The sequence below is a fragment of the Coenobita brevimanus genome, chromosome 26 (genome assembly GCF_032717465.1).
Source record: "Coenobita brevimanus isolate Jiangsu-jjx chromosome 26, ASM3271746v2, whole genome shotgun sequence".
NCBI lineage: Eukaryota > Metazoa > Arthropoda > Malacostraca > Decapoda > Coenobitidae > Coenobita > Coenobita brevimanus.
This window is the reverse complement of record NC_136979.1, coordinates 32835911-32859787: the sequence shown is the minus strand read 5'-3', so window position 1 is coordinate 32859787 and position 23877 is coordinate 32835911. Positions and strand designations below refer to the sequence as shown.

General features: G+C 47.1%; 1 protein-coding gene across 1 annotated transcript in view; it reads right to left on the bottom strand.

Moving 5' to 3' along the window:
- Positions 1 to 3997: 3997 nt before the first annotated feature.
- Plap (phospholipase A2 activator protein) overlaps positions 3998 to 23877 on the bottom strand; it is a 116471-nt gene continuing 96591 nt past the window's right edge. Inside the window, exon 6 of the mRNA XM_080268047.1 lies at positions 3998 to 5661. Coding sequence (XP_080124173.1) covers positions 4158 to 5661 — 1504 coding nt within the window. The 3' untranslated portion in view covers positions 3998 to 4157. The remainder of the gene's footprint in view (positions 5662 to 23877) is intronic.

Genomic DNA, 23877 nt, shown 5'->3' with positions numbered 1-23877 from the left:
ACACTGGTTCATCCACAGCACCCCTTATGTCCGCCAAAGCAGTACATGGCCGGAAGAACGCTCCCAAAGCTTATTACTCCGGCAGGGCGCGAACCCTCTTCCTCCCATGTACAAAAACATACACACTACCACTGTACCACAGAGGCTCCAATATCAATATACATATATATATATATATATATATATATATATATATATATATATACACATACATATATATATATATATATATATATATATATATATATAATATATATATATTAAATCCCATAATTTTTTATTCTCTCTCTCTCTTTCTTTGGATATTTATACATGTATATGTCCTCCTGTATGCAATTATGTGTGTGTGTGTGTGTGTGTAATTCACCGGGTCAGTCAGGATCACTTGATGATCGTGATCGTCAGCTTTTACCCTCCCGGAAGGGAGCTGAGAGCTCATATAGTCCGATCTATGGGCAAGGCTGTGACCTTCACACATGCACACACCCGTCCCCTTGCTCAAGGGGGACAGTAACCACCCACTTCGTCAGTAAAACTTTTCGCAACCTGAGCGAGGCGTGAACTCCCGTCCTCCAGTTGGCAAGCGAGAGCGTTACCACTGCACCAGCGAGGTGTGTGTGTGTGTGTGTGTGTGTGTGTGTGTGTGTGTGTGTGTGTGTGTGTGTATCTATATAAATGAGCAAATGTGCATCTGTATGTATGTGTATACGTATACACAATAAAACAGACAGGATGATGCACAATATGGCATGATCGTTGTCACCTGCTTAATCATAAATCATTTACGGCCACTCTGGTTCAGCCACAAAAATGTTACAGCAGTTGAGTTGCACTCTCACTAGACCCGGGTGAACCACGTTTCAAGACACCGAACATCACACCTTCCATCATTTATGCTCAACTACAGTTGTTCACCACATTGTATGACGAACATTAAGACTTCAACATTTATCCATTACACATTATTACATACGGAGTTACAGATCACCTCAGAACATCTGTATAATCACACCCTTCCTCTTTCTAAACGACATACAACGAAGTTTCGATACATGCGCCCCCACCACCTGTCCCCTCTCCCCTCAGTTCCACCTCACCTCACAGTCATCTCCTGTCAGAGAAACAATGGGAGCATATGGCATTATTATTTGTTTTCTCTTTACCTTCCATTATACTTTGTGGCAAACACTTGTATCTGCAGACAGAGTATGACTTGATAGAACATTGTTTCTGTGGGTACTGAATACTGTAGCGGAGGGGAAGCTCTCCGGATCTGCCCATTCACTTACTCTTACTACGATGTAAACAAACACAGTGGTGCCACATTTCACCAAACACAGCTCTCGCTGTACTCGTTAGAAGTGTAGGTAACTGTACATGAGAAGTGTTAAGTTAATGGGAGGACACTGAAATGGCAGGGGGCAGGGCGACATTGTGGTGATGTATTTGTGGACACCCCTTCCAGGATTAGGGCTTCTGGCTAAAGACAGATACACAGATAGTTTCAACCATGAGAACTTCTATATTTAAGTACCATTTTACAGAACTGCTGTTTTTGTTCCTACTCTATGGAAAGTGGAGTTGCCAACGTTTCCTAGTCATTAAGCGACATCATTGACGCACCTCTTTAATTTTCTTAATAATTCAACTGTTCTTTGTTATTCTCATGAAACAGTATTTCCTACTGGCAATTTCATAACTAATGAAGGTTTCACTTTCCCTATTGATGTTGTAATGAGAATAATAAGAGCATTTAGTGGTAACGCTGACAAAGCACGTGCCAGTGTGACATCAAGTGTACATTTAACGTTGATGATCTCACCAATGCTACGACACCAAGTAGTAACAAGAATTTGTACTACAAACTGAGCCAGCACCCACATGAAAATAGAGGTGATATTGGAAACAAATAACACCAAGAATTTCCTTTTCAATATAATTATACTTTTTACTTTAACAAGTGAAAGAACATGCCCTGGCAGACTAAAAAATAGCCAGACTTGGGGAAATCCGGTTTCTAGGAGGCCGAATAAGAGGTAGAGTACCAATACTCCATTTACAGTAAATCACTATTCCTGTCTCCTGCAGATTGGTCTGAAACACATCCCAGAACACAGAAACACATTCCTCACGAATAAATACTTCCTGTGTATGCATTCCCAAACATTCTAAGTATATTATTCATTGATACTTCACATTACAGTAAAAGCTCTATTAACCGGCATCCGATGCATCGGCACATCCGTATAACTGGAATGCAAATTCGATCCGGCATGGGATAAAAAATATTCTGGATACCGGTCGTCCCCCTATAATTCTTGATTAGTTCTGTACAGTACAGGATAAAGTTGCGTACGCAGCTAAGTTTTCAAAATTATTTTGACCTGTAACATATGCTCAATTTTTCTTCAAATAATTTTTGGTAATGTTTGCTGGTTTGTGTTCACTCCTGTACAATTTCTCTTGCTGTCTTTTTGTGTGTATTGTAGTGTACACTCACAATCACTAATTTCTGCTCAGGTGTGCCCCTTTCGTACCCCCTATTACCCAGGGAAGATGGGAAGGGGGACGAAACGAGCTCCACCCGCCTCTACCCCAGCTCCCAACCCTCCCCCATATCCCTACCCCTCCCAGCCCCCCACTTGTCATTCTTAACTGGCAGTTATATCTCAAGCTAACCTCATACTTTACACTCATTACTAATACACAAATATAAAACACTAGGATATGTAAAAGGTATATAATATGACTATGAACATGCTGCAGCAAGAAATTAATGCATTATAACGCTGGCAATAAAACAAAAACCTTAACAACGGCCATCCCAAGCCTCATGCGTTGGGTGTTTGCATGCGTCCATGTCTGTGCCTGCGTGTTTGAGTCTGTTTATGTCTGTGTTTTTCAGTGTGTGTGTATTTACCTAATTGTGATATACAGGAAATAAGCTACACTCGTGGGGTCCTGTCTCTGTTTCTCAGTAAGTCTAATTTAGCTTCAAACTAGTTTAAGTTTTTAGATGGGACGATCTCTTTGTCCAGGCTATTCCACAAGTCTGTACATCTATAAAGAAAACTATATTTCTTGATATCCTTAAAGCAGCTTGGCTTCCTCAATTTCATTCTGTGTCATCTTGTTACTCTCTTATCCCATAAAAACAGATCTTCTTTGTCAATTTTATCCGCTCCCATCATGGTCCTGAACACTGCAGTCATGTCGCCTCTCTTTCTCCTTTCTTCTAAGGAAGGCAAATCCAGCTTTTCCAGCCTCTCTCTGTACGACAGATCTGCCAGGCTGGGGATCAGTTTTGTGTGTGTGTGCGCACGCGTGCTCAAAGCAATGCACCCAACACAGGAGGTCTGAGGTGGCCGTTGTTAACGTTTTTGTTATACTGTCAATGTCATAATGCATTAATTTCTTGCTGCAACATGTTGATAGTTATAATTTTTTTAACATATCCTAATGTTCTTTGTTTGTATTAGTGGTGGTACCAACAGTGTTAAGCATGAAATCAGCTTGAGATGTAACTGCTAGGTAAGAATGACAGGTGGGGTGGGCAGTTGGGTAGGGGTATGGGGGATGGTTGGGAGCTGGGGTAGTAGTGGGTGGAGCTCGTTTCATCCCCCCCTGCCCTCTTCCCTGGGTATTCTGGGGCAGGAAGGGGGCATCCCTGGGCAGATATTAGTGGGCGTGAGTGTACCTGTACCATATCTTACCTGTACTGTATCTAATACTGAATAATGTACTTCATGAAATATAGTCCCAAGTTTGGTACTCTTTCATTTGTTTGACCTCCCAAAAAATTTCTAAGATTAACATTCGGTTATCCAGAAAATTCCATATCCGGAATGGAAGAATTCCCATGCATTCCGGTTAATCGAGCTTTTACTGTACTATGTGGAAAAAAAAAAAAAAAAAAAAAAAAAAAAGTATATATATTGGTTGGTACTTGAAATCTGTGTCAGAGGGGTGGAAATGGGTCAGAAAAGTGACTCTGGGTGTCTGCTCATACCACCTTTTTTTTCCTCCAAGCTTCTGGGGGCTGTCATTTCTCATTCAACATGTCATTTCAGACTTCACCAATAACTAAATATCAGTTGCTTGTATATAAATGACTCTTGAGATGCGACCAGACAATGCACTGTAAGGCAAAGGTGATGCTAAAGCAATTTTAAAATGTGACTAGCACACTCACCCACCTTGCTGGGGTTTTTGACATCTACCAAGGCCTGGACTACTGGCCTGAGGTCCAGTGATGCAGCCAAGGTGCGACACTTTGCACAATTATGCAGCAATGTCCCAATGGCCACCAAACATCGGAACTGAGCCTCTGAGTCTGTGGAGCACATGACCAGAGCCCCTGCCCCACTCAACACTTGACATTTTTTATCAAAATTGTCTTCTGTACCAAACATGACTGTGTAATTAAGAAGTACAGTGGCTGCAGCAATTTCAATATTCTTATTCTTATATGGTGATACCTCAACTGTGGCTGTGATCACCTTCTCCCACATCTCCATTAGAGCTGTACGGCCTGGTTGGTGTGTGGCCATGTTCGCCAGACAGCGGAAGGCCATCAGCTGAGCATTTGAATTTGAAGGGGGCTGGACCAGGGAGATCAGGTGACTTACAAGAGGTCCACGTCGTTCTGCAACCAACCACACATTCTGCATATTATCTGACAATAAAGCCAATCTGAGGACATCGAGCGCCGGCCATACATGTTCACTCGGCCATTGTAAGGCACTTTCCAGGGGACCCAACAGACCAGGATCTGCTAATTCTGGCTCTGAAATACACTTAATGATCTGGCTCAAATTTTCACTTGTCAGCTGGCTGGCTGGTTCTAGTGCAGAGTTGGAGTCTGTCAATTTTGACAGCATCCCTGCAGAATTACATGCTCCAAATCTCAGAGGTATATGCTGAGGGAAAAATGGGGAGGCCAAAGGAATTTTCTTTGTTGTCTGAGTGGTGTAGCTTGAAGTACCTGTGAAAGGATCCTGGGCTCCAACTGCAGTAAAGTTTACTCTAGATGTGTCTGGGATGTAACGTCCACTTCCTGTAAATGGATCTCCCCCAGTGGCTCCTACACCCGAGGATGAGCCAGGCTGATATCGAGATCCCCCAGTAAAGGGATCAGAATATTTACCACTTTCAATTCCTAATGTCATACCTTTGGTGTTTTCAATTATAAATGTTGCTACCCTGTCCAAGAACTCTTGTGGCAACTCATGTCTGTGAATGAAACGCTGAGCAGCATAGTATGGGTCTTCACAAGCATTATAGGGCAGTTTCAGAAACTGACCCTGGTCTAGCTCAACATCAAAGACAAAATCATATTCCTTGCCTTCAAAAAGAACCTTGCCAGATGTGGAGTTTGAACCTCCAGCACCACCCACCACTTCACCAACAGAACTCCATTCCTGCTTAGAAGCTGACCAGGAATAGCAGTTGATCTTATCTCCCTCTCGAACCATCACAGTCTGTCCATCTCGTTTTCCTGGAGCAAACAAAACTTCCTTTCCAGGTAGTTCACTCTTCTTGATGCCACCAAGATCTCCAACAGCCATGGTAGATTGTGCAACGCTCTCCTCAAATTCTTTTTGAGTGTTTGCATCTGCTTGTCTTTCCTTCACTCTTGAAAATACACGACACATGCCATCACTGAAAAAAAAAAAAAAATAAATAAATAAGGGAGAGTCAAAACTTAACCGACAGGAAAAAAAAAGCTTCTCTCATCTTTCTTCACTTTGATTTACAGTGTCTTTTATATTTGTGTGTAAAGTTTAATGTGTGCTGTTTGTATTTTCCTCTTTGTTTTACTGTATTTGTAATGCTAGGTGTTTTAAGGTCGGCCTCCCGTCCCTAGAGCACCTAGTGAGTAGCTGGGTTCTAATTCAAGTCTGGAGCTTAGACAAATAAGAGAGAGGCAGGACACAAAAACTCAAGGCAACACCTTACATGCGTATTACTAAATCTTACACAGCAATGAGCAGATGTCACAAATACAAACAAGCTGGACAATAATCCTTGGGCTGCAGATATGGAATAATAGTATCACGCAGGATATTGTACAGGACCAGATTGGTTAGGGGGAACAACACTTGAGCTAGACACGTATGTTGGTGAGGGAGCTTAGATTTCCTAGACCGGTGGTGGTGATTGTCTCAATTTCCCAGGTAGCGTTAATATTTTACACTGGGGCTAAGTGTGACCTTACCGAGACGTGCCGTCACTGTTGCATAGAGTGTTCGCTGTACCTTGGCCCGTAGATCACTTTTACTTTACTATGTACCCAGGTGGAGCTGGCGGTACTGGAACTTCAACTCAGGGGCCTATGTATGATCTTCACTGTCTTACGGTGGCACTGTACACTATGGTAGGCCTGTCCATCACTGTCTTACTATTGCACTAGCTTCTCCACCACTTTCTTTTATGCTCTAACCACCAGCCCAATTTACTCTGTCACTCCTACACGGTCTGTATGCTGCGTGTGTTCACTTTCACTCACTGTCAGGTCGGCCGTGTCACAGTCAGGTGCAGGGGCAGTGGCGGAGTCTCAGCCTCCCTACTGACGGGGCAGGGATCCGCCAGGGGCGGCTAGATCCCGGGGGCGGGGGACAGGATGTAGGGGCATCCTCTCTCGTCCAGGGATGCTGGGGGCGTAGGGGCCCGAGGCTTCTGGGCTCGGGATGTGAGTCAGGCCCTCTGGGCTGGGGCCAAACAGTCACCTGAACTTCTGAGTCAGGAACCTGACGGAGGAAGAGGATCTCTGGCGTCTGGGTGCAGGGAGGTCCCGCCAGGGAGTCTGAAGGGCAGTTGGGAGGTCGCGGTCCCCCGCAGGTCGGAGACGCCATCAGGAGCTGCGGTGTCGGCTGGTGACGGGGTCCGTCAGGGGTGTCTCCAACGGCTGTAGGGAGAAGAGACCAGTGGTGATCACAGGGCCTCTCCAATACTCCTCTAGCCTGGGGGCTCCATCCAAGACGTGGGTAGGTGGACCAGGCTACTAGCTGTGGCTGTCTCGGGACACCTTCGAAGCATCTACCGGCCGCCTCCTGCAGGAGGGCAGAACAACTACAGGCCGACTCTCCGGAAGCACCTTCAGAGCGGCTTCAGGCCGTCTCCTCTTTTCCTCCAGAGCGGCTTCAGGCCGTCTCCTGTAGGAGGGAAAGTGGCTGCAGGCCGTCTCGCTGAGGGGCACCTCCGAGCGGCTTCAGGCCGTCTCCTGGTTTCCTCCAGAGCGGCTTCCGGTCATCTCCTGTGGGAGGGTGAGCGGCTATCAGCAGTCTCAGGGGTGCTGTTAGGAACTGGAGAAACAGTTCCACCCCAGTCTGATCTCACCTGGCATGTCATCTTGTATTCCTGCTATGGTGGTGGCGGGCAAGTTCCGTGTCATAGGGGCGCACGGCCCTGGTGGACTAAAGCCGTTTCCATCAGGAGATCATTCGCGCCACGTACACTCCTCTGTGGGCTTCTTCTGGTGGCTTGCTGCGGTCTGCATTGATGTCCTGCTGCATTTCACCACCATCGGCTGGGAAAAAGTCATGGTCTCGTGACTGGAGGTGATAAACTCTTGCATCATAGGTGGCGTAGACTGGCTGGAGGTGTTGGAGGAGGGCGTGCCAGGCTGTGGTAGCAGGATTTTCTTCGTGCTGTTCATCGCAAGTGATGAACAGGGTGGATTGGTCAGTGGAGGAGCAGAGAAGGAGTAGGAGGTGGCGAGGTCCTCGACACGCCATTTGCGCTCGAAGGGCGGTGCCCATACGGCTTGGCGGATCTTCATGGTAGGTGTCGTCTCGAGTGTTGGGCTGTGCTGAATGCTGGAAATGGAGGGCAAGTGTGGAGTTTCATGCTGGGGTAATGCGGCGTGGAGTCTCTGGGGAGAATAGGTGGCTGAGATCTGAACTTGGTGTATCATGTATGTGACAGGGCTTAACCCTTACACCGCGGGCATGTTTACCAATATTTTGCGTGTCCCGCAAGGTTATTCGGGCTCCGACAGACTCTCAAAAAATATTTGCCAAAAATCAGTTTTTTTTTTTTTTTTTTTTTTTTTTTTTATGTGACCGACTCTGGGCATAGGCTTCACAGCCTGCTTTCAAGGCCCAGTAGTCCTCCTACGTACCGCACACCTCTACATGTCACCACTTCGGCGCTAACACCCACCGTCCATATTGAATACATGCTAGGGCTGTCTCATACAGGACTGGTGTATTGGTATTAGCGGGGGTATTTTTACGACATGTCGGCGGGCCTTCTGGTAGATCAGTAAAGTCTGATTTTATGAAATTCAAATCCATTAAACTGTTCCCTGCCTCAGCGGGATTTGAACCCGGGTCCGTCAGGACTGCAGGCCAGTTATTAGTCCTAGAATATTAAAATTACAAATGCTTATGGCACATACCTTCAGCTTTCTCCTGGAATGATTGTTGAGCCTTCGTCGATTACCGTAGGACTTGTGGAGACCTCTGAAGTTAGGTAACGAAGTCACCACTTTACACTTCCCGACAACCCGTAATATGATTACCACAGCCAGATATTAACACTATAAACACTACTCTATGATTATCAAGTAGTTTGGTATCCATACTCCAAAAAAAACCCACTGTGAAAGCAATGAAAATTACGAGCGCATATGACCTTCCCACTTGCGCTAGTTCGCTCTTGGTACTCTGTCATTTATTATTCATAAAACCCCTCACATTTTATATTTCTATTACTATATAACACTTATATACTGTATATCTGGAGTTTTTATCCATAAGTTTCCTTCAGTTGTATTAGTTTATTGTCACTGAAGTCATTCAATTTTTCATTCAGTAAAATACGTAGAGAGCCACGGATTCACTTTCAGTGTTATAACATCAAGTATTTGTACTCATATTCTTATATTACTAATTACTTACATTACTATTTACATTTTCTATTGTATTTTCAATATTTACCCTTCTATTTTACTTACACTATGTTATTCAGTGTCACTTGCAGTAACATAAAACTATAATACACTGTTCAATCATATGTACTGAACATCCATTGCTTTCACTTGCTATTTACACATTATTTACACATTACTTTCCTTTCCCACTTGCACTTCTGGCTGTGGTAATCAAAGAAGCAGGTAACACAGAGGGGAACCTGGCACTCAGTGCACTGCCAAGAGGTGCGTTCGTGCTCAGGTGTGTGTCGGGTGGTATGTGCACACACCTGGCACCTGCAGATCGCAGCCTTCCTCTTGCCTGTGGCAGGCATTAGCAGCAGTCAGTGCCGATCCATGTACGCCCTCTGCTCAAGTCTGTCGGGAAGTGTTACTGGATGGCGCCTTGGAGTTGCTGCTGTCACCCTACCATATCTTTCCAGCAGCTGCTGAACACAAGTCCTGGCGAACAACCTCAGGGAGAAGGACTTGGGTGGCTTGACCTTCATCTTGTACAGGACAAAGGCGTTCAGCATCGTCATGTCTATGAGATGCAGAAAAACTTTCCTGTACCACCCAGTATTTTTCCTGAGGCAGTCGATCTCGCCAATCATCATGTCGGACTTGTCCACCAGCCGCATGTTGATATTGTAGTCCAACACAGCATCAGGTTTCATCACAGGTTCGCCTGTCCTACGGTCGACCTTCCCACTGTCTGTCATTTCCCCCTTATGTACGGTGGTGAGCATGTGCACGACCCTCTTGTCATGCCACCGTATTGCCAGCATCTTCTCAGACTTGCGTAGGTGCACGTCTCCTCGCTGTGAGGTTCCTGCCTCTGGGAATTTAGGGAAGTGGGCACGATTACTTTTGACAGTGCCGCAGGAGCCAATGCCGTGCTCTGAAAGGTATTTGGCAAGTTTCGGTGCTGTATAATAGTTGTCTGTATACAGCACATGATTCCCACCAAAATACTTTTCAAGGAGCACTTTCACTACACAGCCTGAGAAGCCAAGGGGGTGTGTTTTATCCAGATCGACAGTGCTGGCTGAATAAATGACGAAGTCAAGGATGTACCCCGTCTTACAGTCGCACAGTACAAAGAACTTGATTCCAAAGCGATGGCGTTTGCTTGGAATGTACTGTACAAACCGAAGACGTCCTCTGAACAAAACCAAGGATTCGTCAATGACAACCTTCTGAAAGGGGTGGAAGAATGACATAAACTTATCCTTCATTCTGCTCAGAATCTCCCGGATCTTCCAGAGTGGGTCGGTTTGGGAAGGTACATCGTTGTCGGCAAAGTGCAGGTTTCCCATGATGTTCCGGAAGCGATCTCTGGCCATGTACTTATTGAAGGTGGGTGAGGGTAGTAAGGGGTCCATGGACCAGTATTCTTCCAACTCATGCTTCTTTGAGTGTGGCATAAGAAGCATGAGGGCGAAGAACACATACAGCTCCTGCACTCCCAGCATGGACCACTGTTGCATCTTGGCTGCACCTGTACCACTTGCAGCACGTTGTGATTCATACCTGTTGGTCTCATCACATATTTGCTGCATGACTTCATCATCTAGGAAGGCCAAAAGGAAGTCCACACACTCAGCATCATCGTCAAGAGTGAATGCAGGCTTTACTCCTGAGGAACTCTCACCAAAAACTAAATGGTCAGGCACAAAATTGGACCCTTCCGTCCATGCGAAGGCGTCCAGGATTCCCTGTCGTGGCGGTGTAGGTTGGGTGAGGGTGGTGGGTGGCCATGAGGGAGATTTACCCCGTTCAAGGTCACTCGCACTGACCCTGAGTTGCCGTACAGCACTAGCAGCCCCTACTCTAGTAGCAACTCTACTTTTACGGGTCAGGGATTTACCTCTTCCTCTACGGCCTGCCTTCACTGTTGATGCTGGTGGTGACTCCGACGACGAAGACTCCGGAGATAATTCAGCAGAAGAAAAGGAAGAAATGAGTGAAGTGGGGCTTGGGGAACGGGGAGGTGAATCAACTCGGGACTCATGGCGGGCTGGGTCACGCGGGGCCATTGTTCTGGGGCTAACACGCTGCCTTTTCACTCCCTTCCCAAATTCCTTCCCTTGCTGCACTAACGGCTCCTTTCCCTTGGAGCTAGGGATAACTTTGGACACTGAAGCACTCGTACTAGTACTTTCTGGCACGATTTCCTCACCCGGCTCATCACACGATTCCCCCGAAGGGTCAAAATCACTATCCATCATCACCATTGACAATTCCGCTAGTTCACGTTCCACTGCAGAGTCACTTAGTCCTTTCCTGCTTCCCTCACGACTTTTTCTGGGTGTAGAGGTCACAGGGCCCTTTGCAATGGGCGCAGAAGCGGCAGAAATGGCGGGGCGCGAGTGCGACATGTTTTGACCACAGCGGAGGACAAGGAACTAAATGCCGCAGCTTATCTGAGAAGGCAAGGGTTGACAGCGACAATGAGGATGACAGCTGCTAACTTACATGCTAATAAATTATTGGTAGAAAATCTCAGCAATACATAAAGAAATAGATAGTTCCAGGTGAATGTAAATGTCACTTAGGCTTCTCCCTTCCTTTCTGATATATATTTTTATTACAGAAATAGATTACAAGGCATAATTAAAAGGGGAAATTACCGTGGTAATGTAGCGAATGAATGCATGTGAGGTGTTGTCAGGTGATAATTAGCCAATTCCTGGCGTATACCACTATCACTTACCTTATTTTTTTTTTTGGTATATATTATTTTGTATAAGTATAGGGCATAGGGCTTATTTCAATGGATGAAATCTGTGGAAAAATCCGGGGGAGATTTGCTTAGCGCAGCGCGGCGTGGAGGGGAGGTAGGGAGGGGAGTCAGGAAGGGGGGAAAATCGCTAAAATGTCAACAATGGATGGGAGTACAGATGAGATTTGGAGTGCTGACTAGTGTTGGACATTGGCAGTACTGATAGATGATACAAGCCACCATTTGAAAGCCCGGGATAATTCAAAATAACACAGAATCACAAAAGTGACGCCCCGCGGTATGATCCATTGCGCCCGAGCATCACGAAAGTGACGCCCCGCGGTTAAGGGGTTAAGGTAGGGGTCGGCGTGTGAATTTGTGGCGAGGCAGATGGGGTGGGAGAGTGGGTGGGAGAGGCAGCCAGAACAGGTAGTGGTGGTTCTGAGGGTGGGTGTGGGCGGCGATGAGGGTGTGCGGCGTCGGCCCGCTTGTGATGGGCGCGGGGAACGGGGTGTTCGTTTTGGGGTGGTCAGTGGGTGGATAGCGCTAGGCGGGGAGCGGGGGGTGGGTGTAGGGGTTGGTGGTGGGGCAGGTGTATGGGCAGCTCTGGCGGAAGCAGGGATGGGAGCTGGGGTGGGTGAGACTGAGGGGGTGTGGGCGGGTGGCAGTTGGTGGGTTTGGTTGTCGGAATGGGGCAGAGGTTGAGGTGGGGGTGTGGTGGGCGGCCAGGGTGCAGGGGTGTGGATGGGACACTTGGTGTCGGGCGTGGTGGCCCAGGTACTAGGTGGTGATAGGGTGGGGGAGGTGTGGGGGCTCAGTGGTGTTGGTGAGCTGTGAGGTGAGGTGCTGGACGTGGCGGGGGGTGAGGTGGGGGCGACGGGGGAGGGTGAGGGAGATATAGCAGTCGTAGCAGGTAGAGGAAGGTGGCACGGAGGGTGGGGCCGGAGCCGGGGAGGTGGGGGTGTGGAAGGCGCGGACATGCCGGTTTCTGAGGGTGTGGGATGTGCCGTGGTATTCTACGGTCACCTGGTAGGGGTTAGGGATGTGAGTGATGGTGTGTGGCCCCGTAAAGCACGGGGCAAGCTTGTGGGGGGTGGGAGGCTGCGCGATCACCACAGTATCGCCTGGCTTGTACGGGTTGGAGGCAGTGTCGGGGCGGAGGTCCAGGTTGTTTTGGAGGTGTCAGTTGTCGTTTGCGGTGGTGTAAGGGGTCAGAGGTGGGGGTGGAAGCAGGGGGTTGCAAGTGATGCTGAAGCGGCAGGAGGAGGGCTGTTTCTCTGAAAGCTCGCTCGTAGGGCAAGATGCCGTCCTCTCGGGAGCAGGAATTAATGCCCCATTGCACAATTTTCATGTGGGCAGGCCAGTCATCGTTTTTGGTGGCTTCTATCAGGATGCAGAGTTGACTCATTAGGGTACAATGGTTGCGTTCGCACACTGCATTTCCTTGGGGCCAGTAAGGGGACAAGTGGGAGATGCTATAGCCGAAAAGATGGGTGAGTTCCTCCCAGATTTTGTTGGTGAATTCTAGCACATTGTCTGAATGGATGGCCTGCGGGATATCAAAGCGAGGAAAAACATGTCGGACCAGGGAGTCAGCCACTGCGACAGCGTGGTGTTCTTTCACTGGGCAGGCTATGATGAACTTAGAGTACATGTCGATGAATGTAATCACGTACCTACAGCCCGATTTCGGGGGCAAAGGTCCCACTACGTCGAGTGCCAAGAGTTGCCAAGGTTTGTGGGCGATGATATGCCCAGCTGGGCCGGCAGTACAGGTGATGTCCTTACCAAGGGCGCACGCTCGGCAGGATTGGATACTCTCCTTGGCGAGGGTGGAGGGATTTGGCATCCAATAGGCGTCATTAAAAACCTGTAGGAGTTTCTTCGTGCCCAGATGAATGCCGCTGTGGGTGTGCAGGTGTCGTAGGGTGTCTAGAGCAGCGTCGGGGGCCAGAATGATATGCCCAGATGGAGTTAGCAGATAGTTGCTAATTTTTTGAAGAGGGGCTGAGGGATCCAGGGTGGCCTTTCCTTCTGATGCCATTGTTGGAGGAGGTTGGCCCTCGGCTGAGCGGCATCGATAGGGAGTCGGGAAAGGGCGTCCATGTTGGTATGGAGTTTGCCGGGGCAGTACAAGATTTCATAAACTCCTCCAGAGTTTTGCGCCGCCTGATGAGCTGTGCCTTGTGGGTGTCGGACTCTCGCAACCACTGGAGGGACTGGTGATCAGTGATGATGGTAACCTGGTCCCTGATAGGTACACCCGGAAGTGCTCGAGTGCCCAGACAATACCCAGGCACTCCCTCTTGGTGGAGACGTAATTTTTCTCCGCCGGATTTAAGGTACAACTGGCGCAGGCAATGATGTGTTTGCAGCCCTCTTGGACTTGCGCCAGCATGGCCCCGATTGCAATGAGGGAGATGTCTGTGTAGAGCTGAAATGGAAGGGTGTAGTCGGGGAAAGCGACGACAGGGGCAGATACAAGCTTATCCTTAAGTGGTTGGAAGGCGGCTTGTCTCTCGTCTGTCCAGATGAATGGCTCTCCCTTTCGGGTCAGGTCGTGTAGGGGCTTGGCAATGTGTATGAATCCCTTCATGAAACGGCAGTAGTAAGAAGTCAGGCCGAGGAATGCTCGGATTCCATGGACATCGCTGGGTGGGGGGATGTCCATGATGGCGCGGAGTTTGTCGGGGTAGGGAGATATGCCAGCCTGGGAGATGACATGCCCCAGGAATGAGACGGTTCTGGCGGCCAAGACGCACTTGGAGGGCCAGAGTTTGAGGCCTGCCTGTTGGATTCGGGAAAAAACCCGGCGGAGGTGCTGCAGGTGGTCGGCCCAGGTCTGACTGAACACGATGACATCGTCCAAGTACGCCAGACAGATCTCCCACATGAGGACGCTGAGGACGGATTTCATGAATCTTGAAAAGGTGGCAGGGGCAATACAGAGGCCGAAAGATAAAACATTAAATTCATAATGTTTCCCACTGCTCATGGAAAATTCAGTTTTGCCTCTGTCCTCTGGCCGCACTGGAACCCGCCAGTACCCCGACTAGAGATCAAGGGTGGAGAACCAGGATGCGTCAAATAGGGAGTCTAGGGAATCATCTATTCACAGGAGCTGAGTGACGTCCTTGGTAGTGACGTTGTTCAGCCGGCGTTAATCAATGCAGAACCGCATTGTGCCATCCTTTTTCTTCACGAGGACGACAGGGGAGGAGTGAGGGCTGGTAGAGGGGGAGACGACACCGGCTTCAATCATCTCCTGCAACTAGCGGTCTTCCTCTTCCCGTTGCTTGGTGTTTTTCCGCCAGGATGGCTGTCGGATTAGTGGGCCTGTCGTATGGATCTCGTGAGCTAGGTAGGTGGTATGTCCAATGTCGGCGGGTCCTGCCGCAAATAGGTCCTGGAAGTCCAGGAGAAGGTGGCGGAGGGTGTCGGATTGGTGGGTGAGATGGTCGGGGATAGGGGGCAGAGGGGCGGGGGAGCGGGATGGGGAAGGGACACAGGGCTCGGTTTCTTCCATCTCTCCAATTACGAGCCCTTTCGGGAGGGTGAGGGGCGAGGGAGCAAGATTTGCAATCCAAACTGCTGAGTGATGAGGGGGAAGGAAGGTTGGGGGCAGGAGGCAGGCCGAGAGGGTTCCGGGTGGAAGGAGGGGAGAGAACAGAACGGACATACCTGAGGGTTGGTTAAGGGGCACCCAAGCCTCGTGATGAGGGGGGGATAGTGTCACCCGAGGTGGCAATGGGGAGGGGTGGATAGAGAGAAGGGAGGGAGAGGGGGCAAGAAAAGGGGAAGGGGGGGACAGGGAGTCTTCCTGCCGGGGCAGTGGCGTGCAAGTGGGGGGGGAGGGGGGGGGGGGGGGTGCTGGAAGGTTTCCGGAACTGGAGCTGTCTATTCTGGCAGTCGATGGTGGTGCCCAGCTTCTGCAGCAAGTCCAGTCCCAGATAGCCTTCATAGTTTTGGCAGAAAGAGTCAAATACAATAAATTTGTGCATCGCTGATGCCGGCTGATGGGCGTCAACGCGCAGGGCCCGTGTTTCCCCATGGATCGGCAGGAGGCCATCCCCCGCGTCCACCAGGTGAGTAGCCGTGAGGAGTAGTGGGTAAAAGGTCGACTTGTGATGGGAGAAGTAGTGGCTATATAGGCAAGATCTGGCCGCTCCCGTGTCGACCAGCAATCTGGCTCGTACCCCGTTCAGCTTCATCTTGTGGTAAACTGGGGGGTGGTAACTGGGGGAAGTGGCCCCTGTCACCGTGGGAAGGTCCGGGGGCGGTCCTAAAAATCCAACCGTCAGGGGCCTTCTTCTTCCTCTGGCTCCTGATCCCTGGGTTCGGCTTCCTCTACGGAGCCAGGTTCATCATCCGGCTCCTCATCATCTAGGGAGGAGACATTATGCCTGCCCGGGGTGGTGGTTTTTCATCTGGCAGCCTTTAGCTGGTCCCTGGTATCGTGCAGGGGGCACTGGGAGCTGCAGGCGGAGAACTCCCAGGGGTTGACTAGGATGAGGTTGGGGTTCTCCTTGTGACTGGGGCATTGGTGGGCAGGGTGTGCTCTAGGTAGGATGGGTGCTGGAGTGGGGCTGGTGTGGGGCATGGGTGGGCATGGCTTGACTGGGGGAGCCGGAGCATTTGTGGGAAACTTCTTTACCACGTTGATTTGATGGGGTGCAGGGCGGGAGGTCAGGAGGCAGTGTATCAGTTGCATATCCTTATCCATGTCTCCTGTAGGGTCATGGATTGTGAAATGCTCCTTCACCACACTAGGGAGCACTCTCAGGAGAGTATTGAAGATGTGTTGTTCCCGGGTGTTATCATCTGCCTCCGGGTAGACAGCGGTGACCAGGCATCTAGCCTGGATTAGGCTATCATCCAAATTTCCATCAAAGGTTAGGCTATCCAATTGGGACAGCACTACTACTTTCCCTAGTGAGGAAGTGATAGCTCGAATCACGAGTTTCGTGAAATTTTTTCATTTAAGCCCCGGAACGATTTTCGGTGCTATATTAGCTGCTGCTTTGCCTAGTAATGGAAGTGTGACTGCGATTTTTTGCTTATCGTCCTCGAATCTGATATCCAGCAAAGGTTTAATAATTGCCAGGTATATGTGAACATCATACTGTTTGGGGTTGAATTTTGGTAATTGCACATGCGGTTTAGCTGCCATTTTAATAGTATTTCCTGATCACCTCTCTCGTATGCCCGGGTCAAGAACCACCGCTGTCCACCAGTGTAATGCTAGGTGTTTTAGGGTCGGCCTCCCGTCCCTAGAGCACCTAGTGAGTAGCTGGGTTTTCTTTCTAGACCAGAGCTTAGACAAGTAAGAGAGAGGCAGGACACAAAAACTCAAGGCAACACCTTACATGTGTATTACTAAATCTTACACAGGAACGAGCAGATGTCACAAATACAAGCAAGCTGGACAATTATAATTCTTGGGCTGCAGATATGGGATAATAGTATCACGCAGGATACTGTACAGGACCAGATTGGTTAGGGGGAACAACACTTGAGCTAGACACTTATGTTGGTGGGGGAGTTTAGATTTCCTAGACCGGTGGTGGTGATTGTCTCGATTTCCCAGGTAGCGTTAATATTTTACACTGGGGCTAAGTGTGACCTTATCGAGATGTGCTGTCACTGTTGCACAGAGCGTTCACTGTACCTTGGCCCGTAGATCACTTTTACATTCCTTTACTATGTACCCGGGTGGAGCTGGTGGTACTGGAACTTCAACTCAGGAGCCTATGTATGATCTTCACTGTCTTATGGTAGCACTGTACACTACGGTAGGCCAATCCTTCACTGTCTTACTATTGCACTATCTTTTCCACCACTCTCTTTTATGCTCTAACCACCAGCCCACTTTACTCTGTCACTCCTACACGGTCTGTATGCTGCATGTGTTCACTTCACTCACTGTCAGGTCGTACGTGTCACAGTCAGGAGCAGGGGCGGTGCCAAAGTCTCAGCCTCCCTACTGACGGAGCTGGGATCTGCCAGTGGTGGCTAGGTCCCAGGGGCGGGGGACAGCGCGTAGGGGCGTCCTCTCTTGTCCGGGGCTGCTGGGGCGTAGGGGCCAGAGGCTTCTGGGCTCGGGGTGGGAGTCTGGCCCTCTGGGTTGGGGCCGAACAGTCGCCTGAACTTTGAATCAGGTGCCTGACGGAGGATGAGGATCTCCGGCATCTGGGTGCAGGGAGGTCCCGCCTGGGAGTTTGAGGGACGGTTGGGAGGCTGCAGTCTGTGAACTTTATGAAACAGAGTCCAAAATTACATCGCTCCGCACAAAGATGCAGAAAGGAAAATATAGAAATGGTTTAATAAAGAATGTAAAGAATTAAAAGAAAAAAAAGACATGTTGTGGAACAGATACAGAGGACACAATAGTGAGATGGCATATAGCAACTATAAACAGGCAAGAAACGAATATACAAGAATAAAGAAAGAAGCCCCAAAACAGTTTGCAGAATCTATCTATCTATCAATTGCCAGAAGCCTTAATCCCGTACGGGGTGGCCACAAACGAATTGCCTCCACGTTGCCCTGTCCCCTGCCATTTCACTCCCCTGCTCCCAACTCACACTCCCCTCTCTCGTATACCGACTCCATCCCTCCACCTCATCCTCGGCTTCCCCCTCCCTCTCCCCCCCTCCACCTCACTCACATACACTCTCATCAGTCTCTCACCTTCCATCATCTCCACATGGCCAAACCACTTCAGTGTGTTCCTCCTAACACTTCCTATCATATCCATATCCACACCACAACACCCCTTCATATCCTCATTTGTTAGCCTGTCTCTCCATGTGACTCCACAGGCTCCTCTTAAATAACTCATTTCCACTGCTCTCACTCTTGACTTGTGTCCTTCCAACAATGTCCAAGCTTCACTTCCATACTTTAGAGTTGGTATCACAATACTATCATGTAGTAACTTTTTCACTTCCATGCTCACTTCCCTGTTTCTTATCACTGCTTTCAAGGAACCAGCAACCTTTCTTCCTTGTTGTACCCTTTCAAGCACTTCATCCTTCAAACTTCCATCCTTACTCATCACAATCCCCAAGTACTTAAAAGTACTCACATTTTCCATTACCTCATCATCCAACCTCACTGTACATTCACTGACTTCACCTCTCTCAAAGACCATCACTTTACTCTTCCCTACATTCACCTTTAGATTCCGTTTCTTACACACTCTCCCAAACTCATCCACCAAACCTTGCAGTTCCCCTTCGTCTTTACTTAAGAACACAGTATCATCTGCAAACAACAGTACAGGGAGTTTCCAAACACTACCCTCTCTCACTAGGGCCACTCCAACATCCACTGCCCTACCTTGTACCTCTATTATTACCCCATGCATGTACAGACTGAACATCCAAGGAGACATGACACATCCCTGTTTCAACCCAACTTTCAAAGAGAAAAATTCACTCAGTTCACCATCCACACGCACTCTAGCCTTAGCACCATCATACATACTCTTCAAAGCATTCAACACCTTCCCATATATCCCATATATTAATACTTTCCACAATCTTTGTCTATCCACCCTGTCATATGCTTTCTCCAAATCCATGAAGGCCGCATACAACTTCTTTCCCTTCTCTAGAAACTTTTCTACCAAAGATCTAATAATGAATATCTGATCTACACAACCTCTTCCCTTCCTAAAGCCTCCCTGTTCTTCTCCAACTAATTCCTCTGTTATTTCCCTAACTCTGTCAATAAGTATCCTACCATACACTTTTCCTATTACACAAAGAAGACAAATGCCCCTATGATTACCACACACCTCTTTTTCCCCTTTTCCTTTGTACAAGGGAATAATTATATCTGACTTCCAATCCTCTGGGACTCTACCTTCCTCCCAGGCCAATCTGCACATCTTTCCCATTCATTCTACTACAGTACTATCTCTCCCCCATGCTTCAGCATTTCACCACACACTCCATCAATTCCTGGGGCATTCTCCAATTTGAATTTCTTCATTGCTTCCACAACTTCTAGCCTACTGATTTCTTCCTGTCTTCTCACCTCCCTCCTTCTCCCAGCCATTCCCCAGCACCTTCTACTCACATTACTTCCATTCTCTATGTTCAACAATTCCTTAAAGTGTTCTCTCCATCTGCTCACTTTTTCTCCCTTCTCCACTAGTAATCTATCATTTTTTCTTTCACTCCCCTGCTAACTTCACTGTCACCCTGTCTTACTCTCTTCACCAACTTTCCAGAATATTTTCTTACGTTCCCTCCACTTTACACTCAATTCCTTCCAAATTCTTCATCCACTCTCTTCTTACTCTCTCTTACTAATCTATTCACCTCTCTCTTCATTTCTACATATAACTCTCTCTTCTACCTCTCAACCTCTTCCACACCCCTATTTCTCATCCACTCATTGTATGCTTTCTTCTTTTGTGCCACAGCCTGTCTGACCTCTTCATTCCACCATGCTGTTCCTTGCACCCCCTTCCGTCTTCTCGTCACCCCACACACCACATTACATGCTGCACATATTGGGATTATGGCGTCTGGCAATAGATAGATAGATAGACATATTTCTTCTGTGAATATCTTGCACACACCTTCCACGTCCCCCATCTGCCCCAATTCATATTTACCCAATCGTTCCTCCACTTCTCTCTTATATTCTGCCTTTTTCTCATCCTCTTGTAACCTTTCCACTCTCTTTGCAACTACTCCTTCCTCCTGTCCTACCCTTCTTCTATTTCCCCATTTTACTTGGATCTTGATTCTGGCCACCACCAAGTGGTGGTCAGAAAGTCCACTCCCCCAACCTCTGGAAGCTCTTGCATCCATTACACATCTTCGCATCCTTTCATCCACACACACATAATCAATCATTGCCTTCCTTTCATTCAGTTCACCACCCACCCTTCTCATAACTCGCCATGCATATCTGATGATCATTTTGTGCCTGAAGAGGGTATTGGCTATCACCAACCCCCTCCCGGCACAAATGTCCACTAACGCACCGCCATTCTCATCTATCTCAGCAGGTACACCCCACTCATCAACTATTCCATCCACCTTCACATTCCCTACTGTACCATACATATCACCAATCAAAAACACTCTCTCATTCTTTCCAAACTTTTCCATGCACACTTCCACATTTGTCCAGAACTCCTCTCACTCTGCTTGCACGAACTTGCGTTGGCGCATACATGCACACAATCGCCCACATTTGTATTCCAACTTTCAATCTTACTCACAGATTTCTTGAGCCAAATGTTCCATACTCTCTTATGTTCTTCTTCCATCTTTTACTCACAACAATACACACTCCTTCTTTTGTCCTCTCATTCTCACCTACTCCTGCACATATACCCCATCCATACTCCCATTCTCTAACACTCTCTCCTCTCCATTCAGTTTCAGTTACTCCACATACATCCACTTTTGCACCCTGAAGCACCTGGGCAATCTCTCTCTCTTTCACCTCATCATTCGCACTCCTTTCATTCCACGTCGCGATCTGTACCATGTCCTTTGTCCATCCTTGGTCATCATCTTTTGGTCAGTCCTTGTCCAAGGCTTCTTGTTCAACTTTTTAGTTAGCTGTTTTCCAGGGAGGGGTACTAACCCTCCGCCAGCCCTTTTAGTCACCTCATATGACAAGCAGGGATACTGGGGGAGTTTCCGTGAAAAAAAAAAAAAAAATAAAATAAAACTACTCCTGGGGGGAGACATCATAAATAAAAGTAGTGATCAACTGAAGCTAATTTACAGATACATCTGAAGCAAAACCAAAGTAAAATATAAAATACAATCCATTACAGATGAAGGGATCAGCTATACACAAGAGAAAGATATTTCTGACGCACTAAATAAGAATTTCCGAACAGTTTTTATAGAAAAAAATAATTTTGAGAGTGATTATATGGAAGACACGCATCCAAACATATTACCATATACAGGTCTCCCTTGTTATACGCTGTACCGTTTTAAGATATTTCGCATTTATGATCCTTCTTCTTTGGTACCAAGTGTTCATTTTACGATTGAGCTCCCTCGCATTTACAATTGGGCATGTGGAAATCCCGCACTCACAGGCAGATCAGCTAAGAGTTTTGTGGCATACCCACCCCGCCCACATAGTTTCCCGCGCCACCCAAACCTCTACCACCTCTCATTCTCCTGAGTCATCCACCCCTGCCATCCAAATCTCCACCACCCCTGCTTCCTCCCTCTCCACCTCTTGTGTTGACGAGTGATGGGCTTTGGCCCAGGATGTATCCTAGCCTCGGAGAACATTAAGGCATTATGTCCTCCAGCCTCGGGGGGGACCGATTAAGGGTGGACGGAGCTACAGTACAGTAGGAGGGTACATAACAGTACAGTACAGTACAGTACAGCTGTATTTCATGTTGTTTTTGCTATTTCATGTCTTTATGTTTGCAAATGTACATACATACTGTATGTGATTCAGATGCACTACAATACATAAAACATCATCATTATTACTGCATATTAGATCACTTGTATGGGTCTTGGGTACCTTATACACGAGTCCAGGAATGCATCCCTATTTTTCCCATTAAAACCTTAATTTCGCTTTACGATTGCCTTTCTAGGAACACATACCAATTGTAAAACGAGGGAGACCTGTATACAAATATCAGAAAAAGAACAATGCCCAAACATATTACCATATATACAAATATCAGATAAAGAAATGTATTACAGGAGGAGTTAAGTAAATTAGATACAGGAAAAGCAAATGGTCCTGATGAAATTTCATGTTGGGTGCTACATGAATGTGCAAAGGAGTTAAGCAGACCATTATCTTTAATATTCAAGGAATCCTTGATTCAAGGTAAACTACCTGAAAATTGGAAGAAAGCAAACATTGTTCCCTTATTCAAGAATGGGAATAGAAAAAATCCACTCAACTACCGGCCAGTATCACTAACCAGTGTTGTAAGCAAGGTATTAGAAAAGCTGGTACGAAAAGTTTGGGTAAAACCATCTAAAAGAAAACAATATACAGTGTATTAACAGAAAGGCAATTTGGTTTCAGAAAGGGAAAATCATGTGTTACTAATCTATTAAGCTACTATGACAGAGTTTCAGAAACATTACAGAAAAGAGAAGGGTGGGTGGGCAGTATCTATCTAGATTTCAAGAAAGCATTTGACAGAGTACCACACCAAAGACTTTTAGGGAAACTGTACCATCAGGGAGGAATCCAAGGCAAACTGTGCTGTTGGATGCAAGATTTTCTCAGAAAAAGGGAAATGAGAACAGTACTAAGGGGAAATTACTCATCATGGAGGGAAGTGACTCGCGGAGTTCCACAGGGCTCAGTGCTGGCACCAATCATGTTTTTAGTGTATATAAATGACATAGATATTAACACTGGAAATGAAAGCTATCTAACTATGTTTGCTGATGATGCAATAATACAAAGGAGAATTACTAACAAAGACTCTCATAAAAAGCTACAAGAAGAATTAAATAAACTTCATGAATGGAGTAATAAATGGCAAATGGAATTCAATGTGGACAAGTGTCATGTAATCAAGTTTGGTAAAAGTGGGAAAAGACCAGATTGGGATTATAAGTTAGGAAGTAAAACCCTACACATATCAGAAAAAGAGAAGGACCTAGGTGTGATTATCAATAACAGAATATCTCCGGCTGACCACATCAGTGAGAAGGTACGGAACATGTATACACTGCTTGCAAATATGAGAATAGCATTAACATACATAACTGAAGACATGCTAAGAAAGATAACATCATTCATCAGACCAACCTTGGAGCATGCATCAGTAGTCTGGAATCCTCATCTCAAAAAATACATAAATGAGACTGAAAAAGTTCAAAGGGCCACTACAAGATGGGTACCAAGCTTAAGGGATCAAAGCTACAAAGAAAGACTAGAAAAACTGAATCTGCCAACACTACAGGAGAGAAGGAAAAGAGGAGACATGGTTATGCTATATAAATGCATATCAGGGAAGGTGAAAATAGACATAAATGAATATATATAATCTATGGGGAAGCATCACCAAGAGGACACTGCAAAAAACTGCATAAAAGGAGAGGCAATAAAGACGTAAGAAAATTTAGTTTCCCAAATAGGGCAACTGATTGGTGGAATGCACTACCGAATGAAACAATGTGTGCCAAAACAATTCATAAATTTAAGGAGATGCATGATGAAAATGGTTTAAGACACAGGACAGTACGAGCTTGACTCA